The sequence below is a fragment of the Vipera ursinii genome, assembly GCF_947247035.1.
Source record: "Vipera ursinii genome assembly, chromosome: 2".
Lineage (NCBI taxonomy): Eukaryota > Metazoa > Chordata > Lepidosauria > Squamata > Viperidae > Vipera > Vipera ursinii.
In genome coordinates this window covers 283079761-283106407 of record NC_139513.1, presented here as the reverse complement: position 1 = coordinate 283106407, position 26647 = coordinate 283079761, and the positions used below count along the sequence as shown (strand labels likewise).

Genomic DNA, 26647 nt, shown 5'->3' with positions numbered 1-26647 from the left:
GACTCAGCCTTCCATTCTTCCGAGGTAGGTAAAATGAGGACCCAGATTGTTGGGGGCAATTAAGCTGACTTTGTAATAATGCCGCTTGGGGGGCGTATGAAAGCCCTAATAAGCAGGCATATACATAGAATGAAGGCTACTGCTAAGCTCGTAAGCCGCCCTGAGTCTTCGGAGAAGGGCGGGATATAAATGGAATTAAAATAAATAAATAAAAATAAAAAAATAGGCAAATAACTTTTAACAGACGAATTTTATCAGTTGACCAATGTACTCATTCCAAATAGTCAAGTGAACTCTGGATAGTTAAATTCTGATAGGGACTTTAAGGGGATTTTTTTTGAAGAGAAGGGAACGGGTCTCTCTCTCCCCCCCCCCCCTTTGCCTTTTTATTTTCTGGATTTGTTTGATTTTTGCTTTTGGTTCTCGATTCTGATATTCTTCTAAAAAAAATAAAAAAATCAAATTGGTTTTTTAAAAGTACACTTCGGGTGAAAACTCCTCCAGGTGGATCCTCTGAGTCTGAGTTATCCCTCCTGCTGAGGCTGCCTTGTTTTTCAGCAGCTGGTTTGCTCAAAACAACTATCTATGTCTATGTCTATGTCTATGTCTATGTCTATGTCTATGTCTATGTCTATGTCTATATCTATATCTATATCTATATCTGTCTGTCTGTCTGTCTGTCTGTCTGTCTATCTATCTATCTATCTATCTATCTATCTATCTATCTATCTATCTATCTATCTATCTATCTATCTATCTATCTATCTATCCAGTGCTTTTTTTGTAAAAGAAAAAGGTGCCGGAACTCACACATAACATACAACCCGCCTTGCCTACCCTATAAGGTTCCATCCAAAAAAGGTGCCGGAACTCCGTTCTGAGCGTTCTATGACAAAAAAAGCCATCTATCTATCTATCTATCTATCTATCTATCTATCTATCTATCTATCTATCTATCTATCTATCTATCATCTATCTATCTATCTATCTATCTATCTATCTATCTATCTATCATCTATCTATCTATCTATCTATCTATCTATCTATCTATGGCTCCCTCTAGAATCTATATTGTTTAAACTGTACTTTAAGTAACTTCTTTCCATCTCTTAAAGACGATCATGTTCAACTCTTTTTTTTTTTTGGAGGAGGGGAGGGCTACACAGACCACGTGACTTAAGTTCGCTGCCTTCTGCGAAGTCAAGGGGGACCCAGCTGGGTGATCTCGATGTGCCGTATTTTTTTTTCCCGGTTGCCCTTTGAGAACGGAATCGCCTCGCTTTAAATCTCCTCCTCTCGCTGCAAGATCAGGAACTCACTCCTGCGTCTGCAAACCGTCAAGCCGAGGCACGATCGCTAGGTAGTTCGATCGGCTAAGCTCGGATGTTTCGCAAGGAAGGACGGAATCCAACCGAACCGGACTTGATCGCAAAGGCTTGAGTGAGAGACTCGTTGCCGTCGCCCGAAGTGAGTTGCCGAATTTGGCCTACAGAGGGCGCCTCTGCTCACGCCTCTGCAGCTCGGCGCTCGGCGAATACAGCTGCTGAAAGCCAAGCGGTCTTTCCCCTCTTCCCCACCCCAGCCCCCTCCCAGCTCCCCCCACTCTGTCACTTGCTCTGAATTCTCCCCCAGCCGAATCTTTCTTTTCCCAGATCCCAGTCGGTTCCTTTCCGCTCTCCACATTTTCCACCAAGAGCTACTCTGGCTCGGTGGACGTTTGAGCTGTAACTCTTCCCTCTCGCATCCTGGTCGCTGGGACTAGCATCCGTAACAAGTGAGAGCTTCGCATCCTTCGCTCCTTCCCCTGCTGCCTGCAAGGAACATCTGCCGAGGAAATTGGAGGAGGAGGAGGAGATACCTCAGATGCTTCTTCCCTCCTAGGATCTCCGGCGCGCTGATCTTATTTTACTCTGAACACCAGCAGAGATGGATAATTCACTCTCCGTTTAATGCAGCTTTGCCTTTGCTTCTCCCCCCACCCACCCACCCACCCCATTCCTGGCTGGATTTCTCTTCTTCTGATGGATGCTTTTCAAACCGAGGGAATTCTTTCGCCCTCCTCCTCTCTTTTTTTTTCTTGAGTTAGTTTTCTGACAATCTTCTGGCTTGGGGATCGAATACAACTTTTTGGGGGGTGTTTTTTTGGCAATAATAATAATAATTTTTTTTTAAAAAAAACCACACAATAATCCTAAAACCTTGTCAGCGTGGAGAACTAAAACAGCCCTGCCCAAAGGGAGGAGACCGAAGTGTGCATAAGGTGTGGGATTGTTGCTTTTGATCTGGACCCAAATATCCGTAGGTGTGTTTGGAAATATGGAGAATAACCTTGGATCTGTTTGGCTACCCAAGCTGGCTTTTCTGCTGTTTGTGATCTCTCTCCTCACCCTGGATCTTGAAGTCACCGGTAAGTGAGATGTGGCTTTATTTTTAATGCGCTCTTTTGAGTTTCACGGATGGTGAAGAATGGCTTTTGAGAAAGGTTGCAGGTTGGCATAAGGAGTGATTTGAGTTGCACAGAGCTTCATTCTTGGTCTCGAAAAGGGAGAAAAAGCCAGAAGCCTATCATCAAAGAACAACTAGAGTGAAAAGCAAAGATGGGCTGGCATTCTTCTCTGCTTGGTATCTATCTTCTGTAGCTTCCATGACTGGTAGCTTAAGAGGAGAAAGGATAGAGAGGATTTTGGTCTTTGTTCTTGGAAAAGATCGCCTGTGGATCTGTAGTTTGCATGCACGGTGCTTTCCAACTCCCTTTGAGTGATTCGGGGGCACACCTCTCTTTGCAGTTGGTAGACACATTTTCTAATTAAAAAGGGGCAAAGCTCATTGTACTGAGTTGGGATGGAGAAGGCGGTGAGAGAATGAGAAATTGATAATGGCTTGATTCAATGCATCCTGGAAAATCAGCTAGAGCCGGGCATGAAACAGGAGATTTTTGGAGGAAGTTGCGCCATTTGATAAGAGAAGGCATATGTTGGCTTCAGTGTTCAACAGCAACCATTTATTAACAGGCCATCTCAGAACAAGTCTACAACCTGAGCGGGCATAGTAATTCCCCCCTGTGCCATGGGTGAAACAATACATGCCAATTTTCTCTGCCTCTTACCATGCCCAGATAGAATCAGTTGGCACAGAAATGCAGCATTTGAACCCATGTGCCACAGCAGCAACAATAATAAAGTTTACACAAGGCGAGCCGTGTTGAACTGCACATGACTGCAAACCTTTGATGGATATTTGCAATGGAGGCTAACAGGTGACTGGTGAAAAGATTTCTCCTTATTAAACACAGGAAGGCACGCTTTCCTTTGGTCTTTGAGCTGGGCTTATGAAAAGGGTTCTCCTTGGAAATTCCTGCTTCAAACAGGCAGCTCCCACCTTGGGAGATAATGGCCTTGCCAAGGAAGGAATGTCTGTTGGGTCTGCGGCATTGAGGCCCATGAAAAACATGAGTCCAAATGAAAATTGGGGATCAGCATAAGATTCAACATGTAGTGATCCCAAAGAGCACAGGCAGGATTGGTACCTTGTATCAGTGGCCCCAGTTTATAAGGTGCATGGCAAAGATTGTTTCTCTTTTAGCTGCCTGCAATTAATTTGAGTGGCAGATTGCACACACTCTGCGACGGTTACAAAGTCTTTGTCAGCTTTTATGTTCAGTGGCGGTCTTGGAATAAGCCTCTGGCCCAGGGGGATTCTTGCATGGTACAATTGGACAAAGTTTCTTTCTCGCCTGCATTTCACCTGGAAACAAAATTCTCTCTCTCTTTCTCTCTCGCTCTCTTTTTGCAAAGGATTGTTGTTTTATGTACCTTTTGGGGGGGCTAGAGGGGAGGTTGAGTAGATTGCCTTTAACCTGAAGCCATTCATCTGCTGGATCTCTTCCACCCCTCCACCCCCTTCAATTTCAGCAGCTATTTCCTCTCTTCAGCATCTTGGGGGGGGGGGAGACAAACATGAAGAAAGCAAGATTTCTCTCCGTGAAAGGGCCAGTAGGAGGTGCACTTATTAAGGCCAAGTAGCCAGTCTGAGCTTGGCGAAATTCCCATTCAGCAGGGCATTTAAAGACTTTGTGGATGGGTAACAAAAGGCTTTCAGAGCTACTGTACAATGCCGCTTTGTCCTTCTTCTTCTTTTTTCCCCCCACTTTCCAGCTAATGCACAACCTGCTTCGGAAATGTATTCCTTCACTCTCTTTAAACTTTCTTTCTGAAAATGAGGATTTCTCAGAGTCGACTTAGAAGGAAAACAAATATATGTTGTCATTCTTTGCCCTGGTCATTCCCCCCCACACACACCCACACCATTTTCATTTTCTATTGTTCCCATGTGCCAAAATGTTGTGCAATAGGAAATCTAGCAAGCCGATGGCGAATGAGCTTCTGTTCACTGGGGGGAAGTGGGGCAATGAGAATATTTCTGTTGCTTTTCCCTCTCTATTGATGTCTATGTGGGAGAGAAAGAGTGAGAGCGTGTCAGTGTGAAAGTACTCCCGCTTCAGCCTAGGAATGGATTGGGTGTGCTATTCTGCAGCTTGGAAATGATAATTTAAAAATCAGATCCAAGCCTCTATGGAGGGCACTTAATCCCATCACGTAATCATTGGTCTAAGCATAATAGAATTTCAAGTTTCGGGAATCGTAGAGGGAAGTGAATGTGAAGGACTCTTTTGTCTTGAAGTAGAAGGGAAAAAAAAAGTGTCCTCATTCTTCCCACCTTCACTCCCTTCTTCACACTTGGCTGTGGTGTGGAGTCCAGGAACAGGATGAATTAGCTTGTCAGCATCTCCTAGCATCTGAATAGGAGAATAATTATACATCTGGCAAGTGATGCAGTATAAATCAACGGGAACCTGTCATAGCATCCATCCATTTCAAGGCTATGGAGCTGCCCTCTGATCTCAAGGACTGCCACATGTGCATTTACTTAAATTGGCTGGAAAGGCACATGATGCATAGAGGCAAGCTATGATCATTTGGCCACATGGTGCAAGAGCTTCTAGGTCCTAAACTATGGTTCTTTTGACCTGGATTTGGGCTCTAGTGGGGTGAATGGATGGACTGCTTGGGAGATACTGATGCTCTTCTTAGCCATAATTGTTGATCTGTAAGTTGGACAAATGGTTTCGTTGTGAGAGGGAGAACAGAAAACTCCGTAACAAGTATTTGTGATAGGACGAGCCAGATACTTCAAAATAACTTCATAGATGTGTATGAAACTGTTTTCGGAGAATCTCCAGATCCTTCTGGAGTGGTAAACATTGTGTAAACTGAAATATTTCATTTAATTCGCCTGTAATGAATATAAACTGTATGTGGGGGTTGGGGGGGAGGGACAACAGAGTTTGAGTATCAAATCAATAACTTCTTTCACACGAACCTAGTAAGTGTACCTTGTTTTAGATGCATAGAACTGATCATCATGGATGAATTGTAGAGCATTTGTTAAACTTCTCCTCTCCTATTTCTTTGACAGAGATAGTGTCTTTCAATGCTCAGGTCTTATTTTAATACTCCGTACTCCGAACTGAAATATTCATCAATATAGAATCATCATTAATTTTATCCTCATGTAAAATCACCTTCTTCCCAACAAAATAATGTTTAGACTATCAACTCCAGAATTTTAACTAAGATGTCTCGATAGATTTGGAGGATTTCAAAGTTTTTATGGCACATTTCTGTCTTCAGCTATAGGAAAACCATGGGGGTTTCAACTGAGTATTGCTTTTAGCAAACTGTAACTGAAGATAGGGCTGTAACCACTAATGTCTACTTCACAGATATATTTATCGTCACTCAATATCTCATCACTTGGCAGCTTATCACTCAGTGTCTTTCAATGGAATGTGTGAATTACTTCCACCAAGAAATATTGAGTTTTGGGGTGCAGTCAGGGGTGAACGATGTGTTTCAGTCTCTGAGCCTATGGTGGTTGTTTCACAAATTATTGCTCTAATGTTATAGGCATCACAGATTGAATGTGTTTGTGAGAACTCAGCATGAGGTAGGAATAGGGGAGTGTGAAGGAGAATCTGTATACTCAGTGGCTGTATGCTTGTCTTTTTTCTATTTAGTCCAATAGATTGATCTGTTTTTCCAAAAATAACTCGTATGAATTTGATGACCAATGCTGTCTTGCAACAATGTTGTAGAGGTGACATCTTGTCAGCCTTGTGCTTGTTTCCATTATCAATGGAAATTATATTAAAGTTTAAACAAACGCACTTCATCGCCCTGAATAGTGTCAATGAAACGCTTTAATGTCTTTCTGTTTCTGTCTGATACTTTCCTTCACAGTTGGTTCTACAGTGTTAAACTAACAGACTCTAAGCTTCCTGATCAGTATTATACGATAAATATTCATTTATTTATTATACATCATACAATAGAAGTTGGCTGCTCCATTTCATAGTTCAAGAGACCACTTAGCCACAAATCTCGTCATTTCTCCTTTCTGAAATCCTTGATCTCAGGCAGATCAGAATTGTACGTTTTAAATAAAAATACATAATAGTCAGCTACATTACCAAATGTCAATTCCTTCTCACTGTCTTTTATCACACATGTTCCAAAAGAAGAACCTGTTGCTTGCAAATTGTATTCTTAGTTGAAGGATTATTAAGGTTTTTTTTTTCTCCACCCAAAGAACTGCTTAATAACAACTCGGAGATTTGCAGACCTCATCAAAGTATGACACTTTAGGTTTCATGGGACTTGAGACTGAACCCATAGGAACCTCGTAGAAATAAGATCCCTGCAGGGACCCCATGGTGCTTCTTTATTAACTGAATCAATAACTAATTATTAAATTATGATCATATTTAAAGCATTCTGGAACTACACTAAATTCTCAAGCTTCTGGTCCAGTAGATGGTAACTTGGATATTTAGGATTTATAGTGATCAGATGAGGATTGAATCAGTTGAGAAAGTTTTTACAGAATATAAAGTTTTAGAGTAGATATGCAAAGCATGTTAGTGTAGGCTACAATATTGAGTAGTTTCTTGTTCAGTGTATGATGACCAGCCATTGTTGGAAGATGTTGCATGAACTAGGCCAGGGGTAGGCAACCTTGCCTCTTTTATGACTTGTGGACTTCAACTCCCAGAATTCCTGAGCCACCTATAGAAGAGCCAAGGTTGCATACCCATGATGTGAACTTGGCCATCACATTGTGCCATTATGTGATCTATTTTTTTGGGTGGCGGTATATATATATGGTTAGGACGCTGAGCTTGTCGATCGGAAGGTCGGCAGTTTGGCGGGTCGAATCCCGAGTGCCGCGTAGCAGAGTGAGCGCCTGTTACTCGTCCCAGCTTCTGCCAACCTAGCAGTTCGAAAGCACGTAAAAAATGCAAGTAGAAAAATAGGGACCGCTACGGTGGGAAGGTAACAGCGTTCCGTGCGCCTTTGGCGTCTAGTCATGCCGGCCACATGACCACGGAGACGTCCTCGGACAAGCGCTGGCTCTTCGGCTATGAAACGGAGATGAGCACCGGCCCCTAGAGTTGGAAACGACTAGCACGCATGTGCGGGGGAACCTTTACCTTTACCTTTATATATATATATATATATATATATATATATATATATATATATATATATATATATATATATATATATATATATATATATATATATATATATATATATATTCTGAGGTTTTTGCGGGTGTTTGTATGTGGATCTTTGGTCATTCGGGTTTTTTCCCCGCGTAGAATTGAAGGTTTAGGAGCAATGTTTCGACGGAATCCCATCCGTCATCCTCAGCCTGGTGGCTTCAGCTTCTGGGAGAAGCATGTGTGTATATGTGTGTGTGTGTGTGTGTGTGTGTGTGTGTAAATATTTACATAAATATGAGCTGTCACTGCTGTGACTACTGCCTGTTGATGGCCTTGGGTTAGGCTGAAACAGGAAATAAGATTTGTCCCATGTTTGGGCCTAGCAAGGTAATCTAAATACTTAACAAACATTTAACACATATCTCCCTTGCTTCTCAGCTAACAAAGCGAGAAAGAGCCAGTGGCCTAAAGGTTAGAACAATTGCCTAAAGTGCAATCGGCCCAGGTTCGAATCTCAGAAGGGTATGGCTGACTGATGAGAACAAATAAGTTTGAAATGTAAATCAGTCTCCCTTTAATTCTTTGTTAGCAATCCAAAAAATTTACATACATATATATATATATATATATATATATATATATATATATATATATATATATATATATATATGTAAATTTTTTGGATTGCTAACAAAGAATTAAAGGGAGACTGATATGCATTTCAAACTTATTTGTTCTCATCAGTCAGCCATACCCTTCTGAGATTCGAACCTGGGCCAATTGCACTTTAGGCAATTGTTTTAACCTTTAGGCCACTGGCTCTTTCTCGCTTTGATATATATATATATATATATATATATATATATATATATATATATATATATATATATATATATATATATATGTAATGCTAGCAACTGTGTTTGGTTAGCGTGGATTTAGAGTTGAAGTGTTGTGAAAATTCATTTTCCACATACTGTACATGGCCTTAGCTAAATGAGGGTCCTGTGAGGCTAGATTGGAAACAAACCTGCAAAGATTTTGACTTCCAAATTTTATTTAGCTGGAATCACAATTGCAACCTAAGCGTAAACACATATGTCAAATTCATACAAATGATCCAGATTAATAGGGTTTTTTTTGTTCCCAGAGGTATTGATGGTCAAGCATAATTTGGTTCTTTGAGACCATAGATTAGTCAATGTCACAATTGGTAACTATAACAATAGCACTAACAAAAGGAAGTAAAAGTTATCATTCAGCCATGCATTGCTATTAAATCCATTTCCGTTGTTCAAGTTGGCAAGAACCTGGAATTATTCTACAGCTTTCAAGCAATAAGCATTCTTAAAGGTGATTTATTTCTTTCAGGCATCCTTGTGAATGATAACTTGATTTCTACAGGGCTATATCAAGGGGATTTGAATGTGTTCTGTGGGTGGTGTGCTCTCATTGGGTGGGGGAGTAAGTGTGTTCTGATTGGGTGGGAGTGTGTTTTGAATGGTGGGTGTGTTCTGATTGGGTGGGGGTGTGTTTTGAGTGGATGGGCTGGTCTCAGCTGCCAGCCTTAGACCTGAGCTGGTGAGTTGTGCTGCTTAGCCTGATGATGACGGATGGGATTCCGTCGAAACGTCGCCCCTACACCTTTAGTTCTACGCGGGAAAAAACCCGAATAACCAAAGATCCACATACGAACACCCGCGAAAACCTCAGAAAACATATATATATGTTTCATTCCCAATTTGGGACCCCCAGATGTTTGCATTGGGGGAAAAAATCCATGGTCATAAATGGAAAATCCTCCATCCAATGGAAATAGCTTTTTTTTTTTCCTGATGGGGATTGTGATCCCCACAGGAAGCAAATGGTGAAAGAGCTCTCTTCCACTTCCCATAGATTCATGTGATCATTTGATCAGGTAAAGATAAATAGCTTTTCTGCTACTTTGGCAAAAGACTTTCTAGTTTACAGGATTAATTTCAGAATATGAATGTTTAGCTATGCCCAGCTAAAATGGAAAGGTAGCAGGTGATGAAAAAGACTTCTGGCTAGAAGTGTGGAAAATTGTTGCCAGAATAGACATGGTGGCATAAGCCAGATTCACAGAGACATATGGCCTCTGAAAGACATTGGCTGGATTCACATAACCATTTAATCCAATTAGTGAAGGTTCTAGTGTGCTCAACATGGCTGCTGTAAACCAAGCAGATTGAATTTGGCAATCTGCTAAACCTTATACATGCATAAAGTCCAACAGTGGTTAAAACTTTGTTCGTGTTCTCCCATTGCAGCTGCTAGCCTTTTAACTCAGGGGTCCCCAAACCCCAGTCCATGGACCAGTACCAGTCTATGGCATGCCAGCAACCGGTCCACACAAACAAGCAAAGCCCCATGTGTGGGATGCAGGCAGCACGCACAATCACACACTCTCCAGTCCGTGGAAAAACCTTTCACCACGGAACCAGTCCCTGGTGCCCAAAAGGTTGAGGACCTCTGCTTTAACTGATATATTATTTGAGGGACCACCTCTTCTCTATCACAGCAGGAAAGGCATGTCACGAGTCCCATCCATGAAGGAAAGTAATCTGACCAGATCCAGAAGGAGAACCTTTACTACCATAGCAACCCTCTTCTGGAACATCATTCCCCAAAATCAGATTGGGTCTGACTTAATTGGCCTTCTGAAAGGGCTTGAAAATGTAGCTTGATCATCTGGCCTGGAAATCTAATAATGGAGATGTGGTGCTTGCAAAATGGCTGTTCCATTAGTGGGATTGATTGAACTTTCGTACATATTATGGTTTTTTAAAAAAGAATTTAAATAATGTTTACAGTTTTGATGGTACATTTGGGTTTTTTGGGGGGAGGTGGGGGGGTTGCACTTTTAGCTCAGTAAGTTGCCCAGAGACTCACATGTGAGGTGGGTGGCTAAATATATTGAATACATGCACTCCTCAATTGATGACATATCTGGAAAAGGGGCCTTACAACCTGGATCCAAAGTTCAGAGAGTCAGGTTCCCCCGATAGTCATGTGACTGCACTTCGGATGCTTAGCAACACAGCTGCATTAATTGTCATTTGCAACATCCCAAAGTCACGTTGCTGTGTTTTACAACAGTTTTTCCAAAAATCATCACTTTTATTATTTCTATTTTTTTCCCCAGCAAAATAGTCCCGTAACGAACAATTTGTTCACTTAATAACCATGGCACTCATTTAAAACCTCCACAAAAAAAATCATAAAATATTATATGACTGTTACAACTTACGGCCATAATGGGCAGCCTCCATCGTGGCCATAACTTGAAGACTACTGTCAATAAATAAATATGAAGCATACTGTTATATTATGATTAAATTATTCCTAAGAGCCAGTTTCCTGTGACTCTGGGATATCAAGATGATATCCCAGACCTGCCTTTCCACTGAAGAGCAGTGAATAGTAACTGTGAGAGGGATCTCAGAGTCCTAGTAGACAATCACTTCAATATGAGCCAGCAGTGTGCTGCAGCTGCCAAAAAAGCCAACACAGTGCTAGGCTGCATTAACAGAGGGATAGAATCAAGATCAAGTGAAGTACTAATATCACTTTACAATGCTTTGGTAAGGCCACACCTGGAATACTTGTTAAGGAATTTGTTGTGCAGAGGTCTCCTTGAGCTACCAAAGAGTTGCACAGACAATGAAGGGTACTGAGAGCAGCAAGGAGTGCACACAGGAGTACACTGAGTTGTAAAAGCAAAAAGTAGTTTACTTTTGAGGTGATGTAAAAACAAAAATGCACAGTCAACAATAAACAGTCCAGGTCATACACAATAGCAACAGTCCAAGGAGTAATCCAAACTACAAAGTCTTCTTACCGGTCCAGAGGTCAATACACAGTTCAGGTTTACAACAGTAGTAAACCAACAGCAGAGCAAAAACAGTAGTAGTAGAGATCAGTGAATTCAGAGAGAGAGAGAAACTACGTTCCTAGCTTCCTCTTATGGCCATGAGAACACTTACACACCCATTGGCCAATTAACTTCTTAAAGACATAGCATTATGGTTAATATATTTTCAACCCAACATTGTAGGCTAACACAATATGCCTAACAATACTGCATCCAGTTTTGGTCACCATGATGTAAAAAAGATGTCGAGACTCTAGAAAGGGTACAGAGAAGAGCAACAAAGATGATTGGGGGACTGGAGGCTAAAACATATAGGGAACGGTTGCTGGAATTGGGTATGTGTAGTTTAATGAAGAGAAGGGTGAGGGGTGACATGATAGCAGTGTTCCAATATCTCAGGGGCTGCCACAAAGAAGAAGGAGTCAAGCTATTCTCCAAAGCACCTGAAAGCAGGACAAGAAGCAATGGATGGAAACTAGTCAAGGAGAGAAGCAACCTAGAACTAAGGAGAAACTTCCTGACAGAACAATTAACCAGTGGAACAACCTGCCTCCAGAGGTGGTGAATGCTCCAACACTGGAGGTTTTTAAGAAGAGACTGGACAGCCATTTGCCTGAAATGGTATAGGGTTTCCTGCCTGAGCAGGGGGTTGGACTAGATGACCTCCAAGGTCCCTTCCAATTTATTATTATTATATATTATTATAAACAGGCCTTCATCCAGGCAAATCTGCATGTCCCTCCTTGTTGAAGTTTCTGCCTTTGTACTCAAATTTGATCTTGCCTCTCCAGATGTGAAATTCAGATGGGATAGCAACAGCTTCTTTTTTGAATGGCCCACCTTGTCATTCATTCCAGTCACAAAGTTCCTTTCAGCCTTCCTATTGTGTTCTTCTGCTGGGATGAACCAGATTTTTCTTAAAAAGAGAGGTTAATTGGAATACCACAAGCCGATGCAGCTTCAATAACTTGCACTTTAGTTGATGATCGTTCAGAGTAATTTCACCCAACACCATGTTTATCCGAGTGCACTTTAGCAATCTCACAGATCTCTTGATGATTAGGACCTGTCAAACTGGCTGATAGTTGAGCATTGTGGGAACCTCTTCACAGTGGACATTGTCACAGTCAAACTGGGAAGACAGCTTATTGAATATAGTTCTGTATCAATTTCTTTAGCTTTCCATGCCTCTGACGTGAAAGGGTTTGAGGCCTGGTTAATTATCCTTTGGGTACCTACAGCAGTGTTTCTCAACCTTATAGACATTAAGATGCGTTGCCAGCATGGAATTCTGGAAGTTGAAGTCCACCCATTCTGGGAGTTGAAGTCTGCACATCTAAAAGTCTGCAAGGTTGAGAAACACTGACCTGGAGTAAAGTTAGGGATCACCTATTTGACCAATAATGAGAGAAGACAATTATATCTGATAAATCTTTCTTTCCCCCTTTCTTCCTGGAAGTAGGTATGGAGCAAAGAGCTTGAAGCAAAGATTGAGAAGAATGGAATAGGAAATTATGCAGTGGCTTAGCAACCTAGTGCTCTTCACAAGTTTTGGATCTATTTCCCACAATTCAGTGTTCTTGTCTAGTATCCCCTGCCTCTGTACAATGGGAAATGAAGTCTGAAAATTTGACAGGCACCATGAGTTACTGCTTCTTATGGACAAACATCCAGAGAGCACCAAGGACCCTTCATTTCAACCCTGAGCTGCAAACCTTAAAACTCTATAACATATAAATCAATAGCGAAGCAGAGGATGCAGCAGTACAAATTTAACTTTGAGCTTTGAGGGATGGTACATCATAAACTGCTCTCTTTGCAAGGTTTTACCAGCTGCCTGTGACCCAGGAGAGAATTCTACAATAGTGGTCCTTGTGTTGCAAATGCCCTCCATCGGGCTGCCATGTAGTGAATCTCTGGCAAATAGGATACACTCCATGGGCATCTCCAGTAGATGATAATTCCCGGGCAGGTACTTTATCTGGTCTTAGACTACTAAGCAGTAATTTTCAGCATCCCATTTTTGTGCCTCACCTCATCTATTACTTAGAATAGAATAGAGGTGGAAGGGACATTGGAGGTCTTCTAGTCCAGCCCCCCCCCCCGCTCAAGCAGGAGAACCTATACCATTTCAGACAAGTGACTGTCTAATCTAGTCTCTTCTTAAACACCCTCCAGTGATGGAGCGCCCACAATTTCTGAAGGTAAGCTGTTTCACTAGTTAATTGTCCTCACTGTTAAGAAGTTTCTCCTTAATTCCAGGTTGCTTCTCTCTTTGGTTAGTTTCCAACCATTGTTTCTTGTCAGCCTAGAGTCATTATGTTCCCACATATGGTCTACATCAGGGGTGTCAAACTGCCGGCCCATGGGCCAGATGTGTCATGCTGAAACTGCGTCCACCCTATTGTTAGCAATGGAAAAAAGTTGCGATACATCGCAACACGTCATGTGATGTTGTGAGTTTGACACCCCTGGTCTACGTCCAACCCCTCCTGAATTCTATTAACTCTTAAAAGGTAAAGGTAAAGGTTCCCCCGCACATGTGTGCTAGTCGTTTCCAACTCTAGGGGTCGGTGCTCATCTCCGTTTCAAAGCCGTAAAGCCAGTGCTTGTCCGAGGACGTCTCCATGGTCATGTGGCCGGCATGACTAGATGCCAAAGGTGCACGGAACGCTGTTACCTTCCCACCGTAGTGGTCCCTATTTTTCTACTTGCATTTTTACGTGCTTTCGAACTGCTAAGTTGGCAGAAGCTGGGACGAGTAACAGGCGCTTACTCTGTTATGCGGCACTCGGGATTCAACCTGCCAAACTGCCGACCATCTGATCGACAAGCTCAGCGTCCTAACCCACTGAGCCACCGCGTCCCTACTATTAACTCTTATCTAGGGCTAATTTAGTGCTGACCCTTTAATTGACTAGATTCTTCTGTAATAAATTACCTTAATTGGAACTAAATCTGTGGTCATGATTCTTCATGCCTAACAAATCCAGTCTAAACATCTGATTCAGTGTGCAACTAATCTTAATAATAATAATGCAATAAAACAAAGACCACCCCCACCAAAGCAGTGGCATTGCCATGAAGAATCCTTCCCACATTGTTTGTGTATTGTAAGAGTTGTATCTTATTTGCACAACCCGGAAAATAATGAGTCTATTACATTCCTTCCCTGACCACAACTTCTTCCTCTGCATTTCAAACAGAAGAAAGTGTTGCACTTGATTTTCCAAACAGCTTAAGCTGGAAAGAAGCCACTGTAAGGATCATTAACTAAATGTGTACATATGGCTAAATCCAATAAAACTGTGTTCCTGATTTTGGCAGTTGTTAGATATAAAATGCCGGCATGAGTTCTGAGTATTTATTTAAAAAAATATTATCTAATAATTACTTAAAATGTAATAGAAGACTTATCTAATTGTCCTGGTATACATTTCACAGCATCCCATCACGCTCTGTGGAAGACACATAAATAAACATAACATCGATAATAATTTCCTTTATCTATTCTTGTAATCCTTCCAACAAGAATCCATTAATATACTTGTTGGATTCTCTCTTGGTAGTTTTGTTAAGGCAGTTCAGTTCTTCAGAAGAACATTTTGCTTTCATGGAAGGTCTTCTTTTAAAGAGCCTCTGTAAAGTGGAAGAAGGAAGCTGACCAGCTGATGTTGGTCTCAAGATAACAAAGGGAGGAATAGCTGAGAAAAAAAAATCAGTCTCACATTTTGGACTTCAGGAATGGAGATTTCAGTGAACTCAGAGGGAAAGTGGGCAGCATACCTCAAAAGCTAAAGGATAAACAAGCCAAAAATGGAGATCCTGAAGGACATAAATGATGTGCTCTCATGATGTGCTCTCCATCTCCATGAAAGTAAATTTAAAAAATGGAAACTGTAAAAAGGTTTTTGAGGATGAAGGTGTGGGTTATCATCTTTAAAGGCCTACATGACAGAAGGCCACGTTTTCCTGAAGGTATCTGTCCATCTTACTAAGTTTGATAGGATGGTTACATACCAGGTCCCTTCCTTTAAATGTTGCAACCTGATGACTCTTGTGCCGCAGATGCAATGGCTCCGCTTGCCTGGCAGGGCGGTGCACACTCACGCACGGGGATACATGTGGGACTGCTGCCTCACTTGCCATGCCATGCCATGCCATGCCTGGGCTGGACTGGGCATGGACCCTCACCCCACTTCTTCCCCTGTGCCCTCATCCTGGGGCAGCTTCCACCATCCCGTGCTCTCCAGCCCATCTCCAGCCAGCCAGATGTGCCAAGCTCCGGCCTTGGGCAGATGGAGGTTGGAGGGGAGTGAGAGCTGTGGCTGCCTGGCTCCTCCACCTGAGGACACGTGCGGGGAGAGGCGCTGCCTGGCTTGGTAAGCCGCAGTCTGCCCACAGAAGGAGGAGGAGGATGGAAGAGGGGGCCTGGCCAGGGATGGGCACAGCGCTGCCCATGGGAGGAATCTGACCAACCCCAGCCTGGAGGTGGGGGGAGAGGTCGAGGGAGCCTGAAGGAAGGCATCCTGGCATGCCTGGATGGCCGGCGATGGGCTGGAGAGTGCCAGATGGCAGCAGCTGCCCAGGGACGAGCGGTAGGTGGGGTGGGCACTCCTGATGTCTGCAGGGGAAGAAGTTGAGTGGAGGCTCCATGCCCAGCCCAGTCCAGCCCAAGCATGGCACAGAAAGCGAGCTGCACATGCATCTCCATGTGTGAGCATGCCCCTGCCCTGCCAGGTAGGCAGAGCCACGGCATCTGCAACAGAAGAGTGCAGGAGGGCAGAGGCAGGCACAAGGAGCCCCGATCCTAGCACAGCTCCTTCCCACTCTCCTCCCTCCCCTCCTCAGAAGAGCTGTGGGGCTCAGGAACATCCCCCCTAGAGAAGAAAACCATCGTGAGACACTCTTCTGTTTTAACTTTTTTTCCTTTTCACTTTTTGGAGTTTTCATCCTGCTTTTGTGAGACGGCAGCATTTGGGAGGGGGTGTAGCTGCCCTCTTCCCCCCAAGCCATCAGCTGAGCAAGACGGCCTCCTGCCCATTGCCCCACCTGCCAGAGACCCCCTGGAACTCCCCCAAACCTTCTTGGCCCCCACTGGCATCCCTCTCCAGGAGCAACATCGAGCTGGCCATGCCCACCCTGGCCATGCCCACCCAGTGGGCCACACCCACCTGGCACCCTGTGATACATAAGTGGGTTTGGTTTGCAGTTTGGGCACTCGGTCTCTTAAAGGTTCTCCACCACTGCTCTAGAAAGAGTACAGAGAAGAGCATCAAAGATGATTAGGGGACTGGAGGCTAAAACATGAAAAGAACGGTTGCTGGAATTGGGATGTCTAGTTTAATGAAGAGAAGTAGTAGGGGTGACATGATAGCAGTGTTCCAATATCTCAGGGGTTACCTAAAGAAGAGGGAGTTAGGTTATTCTCCAAAGGAGGGGTCCCCAACCCCTGGTCCATGGACTGGTACCGGGCTGTGGCATGCCAGCAACCGGTCCGCACAAACAAGCCATGCCCCATCAGTGAGATGCAGGCAGCACACAAACCCATGCCCCCTCTGATCCATGGAAAAACCTCTTTCCACATAACCGGTCCCTGGTGCCCAAAAGGTTGGGGATCTCTGCTCCAAAGCACCTGAAGGCAGGACAAGAAGTAATAAATGGAAACTAATCAAATAGAGAGGCAACCTAGAAGAGCCTTGGTGGAGCAGTGGGCTAATGCCTCCTTAAGTAACACCAGCTGCCTGCAATTAGTGCAGGTTCGCATCCCACCAGGCTCAAGGTTGACTCAGCCTTCCATCCTTCCCAGGTAGGTAAAATGAGGACCCAGATTGTTGGGGGCAATTAAGCTGACTTTGTAATAATGCTGCTTGGGGGGTGGTGGTGAAAGCCCTAATAAGCAGGCATATACATAGAATGAAGGCTATTGCTAAGCACATTGATTTGTGCTTTAAATTGTAAGCCACCCTGAGTCTTCGGAGAAGGGTGGGATATAAATGGGATTAAAAAAACAAAAACAAAAACAAAAACTAAGGAGAAATTTCCTGACAGTTAGAACAATTAATCAGTGGAACAATCTGCCTCCAGAAGCTGTGAATGCTTCAACACTGGAAGTTTTTAAGAACTGGACAATCATTTATCTGAAATGGTATATCTATACCATTTCGGACAAATGGCCGTTCAGTCTCTTCTTAAAAGCCTCCAGGGATGGAGCACCCATAACCTCTGAAATCAAGCTGTTCCACTGATTAATTGTTCTCTCGGGAAATTTCTCCCTAGTTCTAGGTTGCTTCTCTCCTTGATTAGTTTCCATCCATTGTTTCTTGTCTTGCCTTCTGATGTTTTTGAAAATAGGTTGACCCCCTGTTCTTTGTAGCTTAGTCTTTCTTTTCACTAGTCTTTCTTTTCACTTTTGTTGTAGGCATTTTTCCAAATATTTATTTCCTTTTTTAGTATTTTGTTTTCAGTAAAACTTGTTACGAAATAAACAATAATTTTCAAAAACTGAAAAAAAGAGTTCTTATATAGGTTAATTTTCCATACAGTAGGTGACCACAGAGATGGATGGAACTGGACTAATGTAGAAAATTTCCACATCTGTAATTGGAAGGAAATATTGATTTTATCCAAACAACAAACATTTTGCTGAGTATTCTTAGTGAATAAGCTAAAGAAAAACAAAAAATAAACAAAAATATGTGGTTTCATTAAAGTAATTCTTGAGGTGGCTCTTGAAATGTGTTCCTTTCTCTTGTGGATAAAAATAGTAATGATTTGGGTTATAGGCTGATAGTTTGTCTGTTTTTAAAACTATACAAATTGAGTATAATAGTATAATCATGTAAACTCAAAATTAGCTTTGCCATTTTTATTTTGCGACAATTGCTCTATTAGCCTTATTCAGATACTTGCTCTTGCCGTATGTGTGTTTCTTAAACAATTGTCCATTAACACATCGAGTGGGAGTCAACAATCACTTGTGAATTGAGAGGAAAAGTGAGATGGGATGCAAGCATTCATCTTTATTAAGCTGTGGATGTCACACACAAGACTTAGGTCTTTAGGGCAAAAGCATTTTGGATTGTTGCAATTCAGTTTCTGTGGAACGATAAAACATTGATTGAAATTTTTTTTAAAAAAATCCTGCATGGATTGCAAAGGACAAGAATAGTTGTGAATGGATAAGTGAGAGCGATTTGAAAATAAATAAATAAAGCAAGCAACCAAGTCTTAGGACTAAGGTGGTTGATGAATACTCAATTGGATAGACTACGAATTGGGAGAAAAGACTTGGAAGGTATTTTTGAGCAAAGAATAAGGTAGAAGTAAAATAGATGTAAATGTGATGGAATGCACACCATCGCAACCACACCAGAAGCATTTAGATGGCCAGCTTCCTTAGATATTCAACCTCTATCCTATTGTGATTCTATGGCTTCATATTGTGGCAATTTTATTTTTGGTTCTAGTCTAATTTAATATTTTATCTCATTTATTTCCAGACACTTTACATGCATGTATGTGCTGGTGCTTTACTTAAACTTACATTTGTGTTTGTGTGTGTAATGTGTTTTATTAGGGTTTATCAGTAATTGCATGATCTCTGTAGATGCCATAAACTAACTGACTGACTGACTAACTAACTAACTAACTAACTAACTAGCTAACTACCTGTAGAAACAGAGGAGGAGACTTTGTACAACACAGAACTTGCCCAGAGAGCGGCCCAGATTAAGAAAATGCACAACCCTGAGCTGGAGGATGGAGAGGGAAAGAGATTCAGAGTAGCCATAATCTAGACAGGTGTGTACAACCCACGACCCACAAACTGCATGTAGCCCTGGACAGCTAGTAATGTGGCCTCACAAGATTGTAAACTTTTAATAATACTATGCGATTTATATATATTAACTATATTATATATTGTCTATGGTGATTCTCAGACATTCAGGTCACAGTTGTCCCAAAGCTGCTTTTTCAAAAGGCAAATGGACTTTGTTTTTTCCTTGAAGACATTTCATTTCTCACCCAAGAAGCTTCTTCAGTTCTGACTAAATGGTGGAGGATGGAAGGATTTATATTCCTTGCAGTCATCTAGTTGTTAGCACCTTTTCTGAGAGTTGTTGAGGCCCCTTGGAGGTTTATCTGTGCCCTCAACATCTTGTGAATGATGGAACTTTCTATATTTTGTATGCAGCCCATGACAATTTCTCTTCACTCAGTGTGGCCCAGCCAAGCCAAGAGGTTGGACACCCATGATCTACCATTCCAGACAAGTGGCCATCCAGTCTCTCCTTAAAAGCTCCAGAGATGGAGCACCCACTCTCCTGAAGGCAAGCACTGGTTAATTAATCTCATTCCCAGGAAATTTCTCCTTATTTCTAGGTTGCTTGATTAGTTTCCATCCATTACTTCTTGTCTTCCTTCTGGTACTTTGGAAAATAGGTTATTTGGAAAATATCAGCTGCTTCAGTTACATGAGAAAATGCCTTATGGCATCCATTGAAAGTTTTGTGTTAATACATTTGTTTGGAAAATTTGAATGAAAAAGAGTATAGAACAAAATAAATAAGACAAATTCTATTAGTTTATGCTGCAGCTCCGTTTCTTCCTTTCCTATTCAGGCAACTATGAGAGTCTCTTAGTGGTGTTTTATTACCTTTTTTATGATACTGGGCATTGATCCTTGTAGTCTGAAAATAAAGGGAACGACACAACACACATTTCATTTTAATATATGAGAGCTAAAACAGTGAAATCATTTTTTTTTAGTATTCTGGGCCCTGTTTAACAATTATTAAGTGTACACACAGACTAACAAACAACATAACACTAAGCTTAAATAGACTATTTAAAACCATTCATTTCAGTCCGTGATTGTGATTTAAATCCTTTTTTTACTCCCAATTTACAGCGACAATATGAAGCAGAACAATCCTGCCAATGGCTGCAGGCCAACAAACACATTCAAATGAGAAGGGCTGATGTGTCTGAGCAAGGGACAAAGGCATTCATTTTAAGTATTAAGAAAAAAAGTGCTTTTCATGTAGGTTTGGAAAATGAGTTTTCTCTCTTTGATCGCAGAAATAGTGTTAAATTAAATCTTTTTAATAATCTAATAGATTCTTGAATGGTGCATGCTTTTAGATATTTCCCAAAAGACAGAGCCAATGATCCTATGGAATGGGAATGGAAGAAAAGGTCTTTGACACAGTTGCCTCTAAGTGTCTTGTCAAGTGCTTCAATTTCTTCCTGATTTTTTTTGATGGTGAATCTTTTGGGCTTGGTGTGCCAGAAATTTGGAAATGCCTAACTTGACTCTGCCATCATACCTCTCTGGAAGTTTTTAAGAAGAGACTGGACAGCCATTTGCCTGAAATGGTATAGGGTTTCCTGCCTGAGCAGGGGGTTGGATTAGATGACCTCCAAGGTCCCTTCCAACTACTACTACCAGTACTACTACTACTACTACTTCTTCTTCTTCTTCTTCTTCTTCTTCTTCTTCTTCTTCTTCTTCTTCTTCTTCTTCTTCTTCTTCTTCTTCTTTCTAGCTTTAATTTTACATTGATATTAAAATTAAACGTTTAAACTTTCTCATTTTCATATTGTTAAATAACCTTCTTTCCCTTTACACAATTTTCTCCAATACCTAGTAATGTAATACACTTCTTATTTATCTCATTTCCATATCAATATTACTAGTACAATATTAGAATAATAGTCATTAGAGTACCAATTGCAAGGGGGAGACAAAGGCGGAGGACAATATAATATTCTTGTTTCTCATTTATATAGTTTCCACATATTAAAAATTAACCAAAATTTCTTCCGTTTCAACATTTAATACATCCTCTCATGTCACTACATCCAAGTATATTTGTTACATTCTATCATTTTTAACATATATACATCTTAACTCATATTTTAGTGGCATAATATTGTGTCTAACAAATTCGCCATATCAGGAAAGAAAGGCAGATGGCCGACACTCACTAAAATCTCTCTCACTGAAACGTTGATAAATTTCTTAATACCAGCCTGGCTGCTCTAGCAAATGCAAAACATTTGTGGGGAGAGAATAAAAAACTTTCAATAGGTTTAGGGAAACAGGAAGGAAGCTAGGTTAGAAGGATCCTATTGTTGAACTAAATTTGTTCATTTTTTACCAAAATTATTACATACTGTTGATCAAAAGCCAGAAGAGGAATTGGCACAATCAGATACAGGTAGTCTTTGACTTACAACAGTTCATTTTCATTTAGCACTGAAAAAAGTGATTTATTACCGTTTTTCACACTTATGACCACTGCAGCATCCCCAGGGTCACATGATCAAAATTCAGATGCTTGGTAACTGGCATGGACTTATGTCGGTTGCAGTGTTCTGGGTCATGTGATTCCCTTTTGCAATCTTCTGACAAGCAAAGTTTATGGAAATCCAGATTCACTTAACAACCATATGACTAACTTAACTTCTGCCTGCGGAGCTTAGGACTGCCCCCGACCTTCGATCATTCCGCCGAGACCTGAAGACCTGGCTCTTCGAGCTTTCCGGCTCAGGCTGAGTTTTAATTGGGGTTTTAACTGGGGTTTTACATGTTGCAGGGACTTAGTTTAATCTTTTTAAAATTGGTCTTAATTTTTGTATTAATGTTTTAAAAATTATATCCTGTAAACCGCCCTGAGTCCTTCGGGAAAGGGCAGTATATAAATTCGATAAAATTAAAATTAAAATTAAAAATTTCTGCTGGGATTCACTTAACAACTGTGGCAAGAAAAGTCATTAAATGGGTCAAAACTCACTTAACAACTGTATTGCTTAGCAACAGAAATTTTGGATTCAATTGTGGTTGTAAGTGGAGGACTACTTGTACTAAACTGGAAAAATCTGCCAGTTCATTTTTATGCTACAGGTAGGATTTAGATTAATGTCCACGTTGTCTTCTATTTCATGTTCTAAATCAGGGCTTTTCAACTTTTTCACTCATTGTACCACTTTTACGATATGGCAACATCCGAGTCACCTAGCAAGGTGTCAAAAACTTGATGAACCCCCCCCAAAAGGAAAAAAGTGATGAAGTACAGGTAGTCCTCAACTTCTGTGACTGTTCGAAGTTACAATGGCACTGAAAAAAGTGGCCCCCAAGCCACAGCCGAGCAGGACACCTGCCTGCCCACCCGGCGGCGCTCTTCCTCCTGTCCAAGGTTTTCATTGTTGTGAGCATTTCTGTTGAGGATTGGCAGCAGGGGTGGGGTGGGGTGTTTGGTTTTTATTCCCTTCCCCCTCTGCTGGTTTTGGTCACTTCACATGACCCTGGGAAACTGTGACCGTCATAAATATGAATCAGTTGCCAAGCATCTGAATGTAAATCACAAGACCCTGGAGATGCTGCAACATTCCAGCTGATTGGCGCTTCTTCAGTGCTCAGCAGAAGCACTGGGATCAGCGCTGAGCTCCAGCTGGAGCCTGGCGCTGATCCTGGCGCTTCTGCTGAGCCCTGACAGCCCTGCAACTCCAGCCATCTCTCGCTCAGGCTTGTGCGGTGCTGCCACCGGTTCAGCTCATTCCCCTCCCCTGCTACCACTTTTCTAGGATGGTCGCGTACCACCTACCAGGTGCCAATGTACCACAGGTGGTACCCATACCGCTGGCTGAAAAGCCCTGTTCTAAGTGCTTTCACATTCATCTCCAAGTTCCATATTTTTACAATTTGAGACCCTGGGGCAACCTATTCCCCTTACCCCCACCCTGATTTTCGGAAATGGATCCCATTCAAAGTTATTACCAATCTGAAATGTTTACTGGGACAAAAAGGAAGATATAACTAAACACATGATTGGAGAATATTTACTATATTTATTATATTTACTAACTATATTTACTTAAAATGAAATGAAACTTCTGGTTTCTAACTTCTGGTTTCAAGTCCTGGTTCTTCTAACCACTATTTTGGGGTGGAGACTCACTTAAGGCCAAGTGTTGGCCCTTGACTCCAGAAAGTTGTATATTCTTTCCATCGTTTGTCTGATGGCTATGGTCCATCCTCAATGGATGGAAATTCTGGTGAGAATAACTATCCAGAGCCTGACCTCCAAGAGAAGGGAATAACTGAAAAGCTTAAATAGTCAGATAAGAGGTACAGTACTGGTGTTCTTTACTATCCATTGCCTAAAAGACTCCCACTGTCAGGACCCACCTCAATCCACATCTTAGGAAATAAGAACTCTTGGATGCAAGTTTAGTCCAAAAGGAAAATGTTTACTAGGATGGAATCGATTGTGGGAATACAAGACGGAATCTGAGAAAAGTTACATTTCAATCCTATATAAACCATTCCCATTTCAGCCCCTCCCCTCATCCATTTGGTCAGGCTGTCGTCAGTTGCTAGGTGTCAGGTCCTTCCATGGGAAAGGGAACTCTCCTTGGTTTTATGGTTATTGCTTTCCTTTTCAGTTGTAAATGAAGATACAAACCAGACCTGTCTGTCCCCCTCCCTTCCCCCGTTAAAACATCCCCTGTTGTTTGAAAATAGCTTTAGTAACCATCCTCTCCCCCCCCCTCGGAGAGATGGCAGAATCCCCAGTAATAGCACGTTGTTCTACCTATACAATTATGAAATGAGATATAAATGGATTCTGACACCCTGGGGCAACCTATTCCCCTTACCCCCACCCTGATTTTCGGAAATGGATCCCATTCAAAGTTATTACCAATCTGAAATGTTTACTGGGACAAAAAGGAAGAAATAACTAAACACATGATTGGAGAATATTTACTATATTTATTATATTTACTAACTATATTTACTTAAAATGAAATGAAACTTCTGGTTTCTAACTTCTGGTTTCAAGTCCTGGTTCTTCTAACCACTATTTTGGGGTGGAGACTCACTTAAGGCCAAGTGTTGGCCCTTGACTCCAGAAAGTTGTATATTCTTTCCATCGTTTGTCTGATGGCTATGGTCCATCCTCAATGAATGGAAATTCTGGTGAGAATAACTATCCAGAGCCTGACCTCCAAGAGAAGGGAATAACTGAAAAGCTTAAATAGTCAGATAAGAGGTACAGCACTGGTGTTCTTTACTATCCATTGCCTAAAAGATTCCCACTCTGAAGATGCTCAGTAAGTCTTTGAAAACTTTGGGATCCTTCATGCTCTCTGAGCTGGGTTGTTTTCTTGCAGGAAAACGACCAAACATAGAGAGCACCAAGGACCCCACAGTCCAGTCCTGAGCTACAAATATTCTCTTCCATTAAAAACCTGATTTCATTCCCATATCTGAGGGAAGATGGTTACTGTTTTTGTCTGATGTGTTTTGCTTGTTTGTTCTCTTTTTTATTGTTCTTTACTTTTGTAGTATAAACTGCTCAGAGTAATTTGGAATTGGGTGGCCTCCCAATTTCATGAAAGAGAGAGAGAGTGAGAGAGAGACAGGAAGGAAAGGGAGAAAGAGAAAGAGAAAGAAAGAAAGAAAGAAAGAAAGAAAGAAAGAAAGAAAGAAAGAAAGAAAGAAAGAAAGAAAGAAAGAAAGAAAAAGAAATTCCATGCATTGCCCAGAGCCAGCCTTGTAAGAAGGATGATTATGGATGTCTTTCCTTGTAGTGGAGTTTTTATGTCAGTTTTCTCTCAAATGTTCTTTGTTACAGTTTATCATAACTTCTTTTATCTACCACTGAGCATGTAAGAAGCAGAGACAGAGGAAGAAATATGAATTGCAACTTTCTCATTACAAATGCCTCACTTTGTAGCTAAAGGAGGAACAGAGAGTGGATACTGCAGATTTAATCTTTCCAACCCCCAAGTGATCTTAATGCTTTTAAAGTTTCAGTTAGTGATACGGAGAAGATCAGATCAAAAGATTCAAAGGGAAGGGAGGTCAGCTTGGAACAAGCATCAGATGGGAACTTTTAAGTAGCATTCAGTTGGGACTTTAATATTCTGCTTGGCTTAGTACAGGCAAGCATATCCAAAGTCCCTAACTACTTGCTTAGAAGTCTATTCAGTGCATAAGAAAGGGGATAGCCATGCCTGTTTCTTTTGCAAATTAACATATCACAGAGTGGTGTCAGGTGACCTTATCTAGTCATGTAGAAGGCCTCCAACTGTTAACATTAGGTTTACGTAAAGATGGATAAAAATGTCTCCCGTCCGTCTAGCAGATTGCTTAGAGAATGCAGTGACAGAATTTCTTACTCCTGTTATGTTTTCATGGAAGTTTATTCTACAGTACAGTCAAAAGCATGGTAAATGAAACTTTTCCCTCATGAGAGAAACCAACTGAGTTTATTTGTTTCCTGCTTTTATTATTTGTATCAATAACTCAAGGCAGCAGACGTATCCAGCAGACCTTTCTCTTCTTATTTTTCCCACCACCATCACAACCCTGTGAACCGAGTTGGGCTGAAAGAGAGTGATTTGTAAAAACAGGTTGTAAAACCCTAAACCGTAATCTTTGAAACATGTCCATTCATACAGAAGAACACAGTAAAGCTCCAGATCTGGGAACTGCGCAGCCGGTGTCCAAATGGAGTCAGAGATGCTGACACAAACCTGTAGTTATATATAAATAAATACATTTTATGTTTATATTTACAGTGAACGGGATAGTCACACACATCACTACGTCATGAGGTAAATCGTCAGGTAAATTGTTAAGCAAATCTAGCTTCTCCCATTGAATTTGCTTGTTGGAAACTGGCTGGGAAGGTCACAGATGATGATCACTCGACCCTGGGAACCATCATAAATACAGTACATGCCAGTTACCAAGTGTGCGAATTTTGATCAACTGACCCGGGGATAGCAAAAGCAAATAGCATTAGTATTTAGATTTATACACTGTCCCATAGGCCCCACTAGAATCAAACTGCAGAATGTGAGCAGAGTTTGCCTGCAATACTACACTTTAACCACTGTGCCACCAGAGGTCCTGCAACAGTTGTAAGTGTGAGGACCAGTTGATTTGTTAAATTAGAATAAACAGTATGATTTTTTTTTTCGTTCTGCGGGCTTCTATCTGATGACCAAATTTTGATCACATGACCATAGGGGTTATGTGGCAGTGGTCATCGGTGTGAGAAACAGTCATAAGTCACTTTTTTCAGTGCCATTGTAACTTCAAACGGTCACTTGTAATTCAAGGACTACCTGTAATCAGAGTTTGAGCAAAGATGTCTTCTCTTAAAGCT

General features: G+C 41.5%; 1 protein-coding gene across 1 annotated transcript in view; it reads left to right on the top strand.

Moving 5' to 3' along the window:
* Positions 1-2316: 2316 nt before the first annotated feature.
* DCC (DCC netrin 1 receptor) overlaps positions 2317-26647 on the top strand; it is a gene marked incomplete at its 5' end in the record, with an annotated part of 1142764 nt that continues 1118433 nt past the window's right edge. Inside the window, one exon of the mRNA XM_083355563.1 lies at positions 2317-2407. Coding sequence (XP_083211689.1) covers positions 2317-2407 — 91 coding nt within the window. The remainder of the gene's footprint in view (positions 2408-26647) is intronic.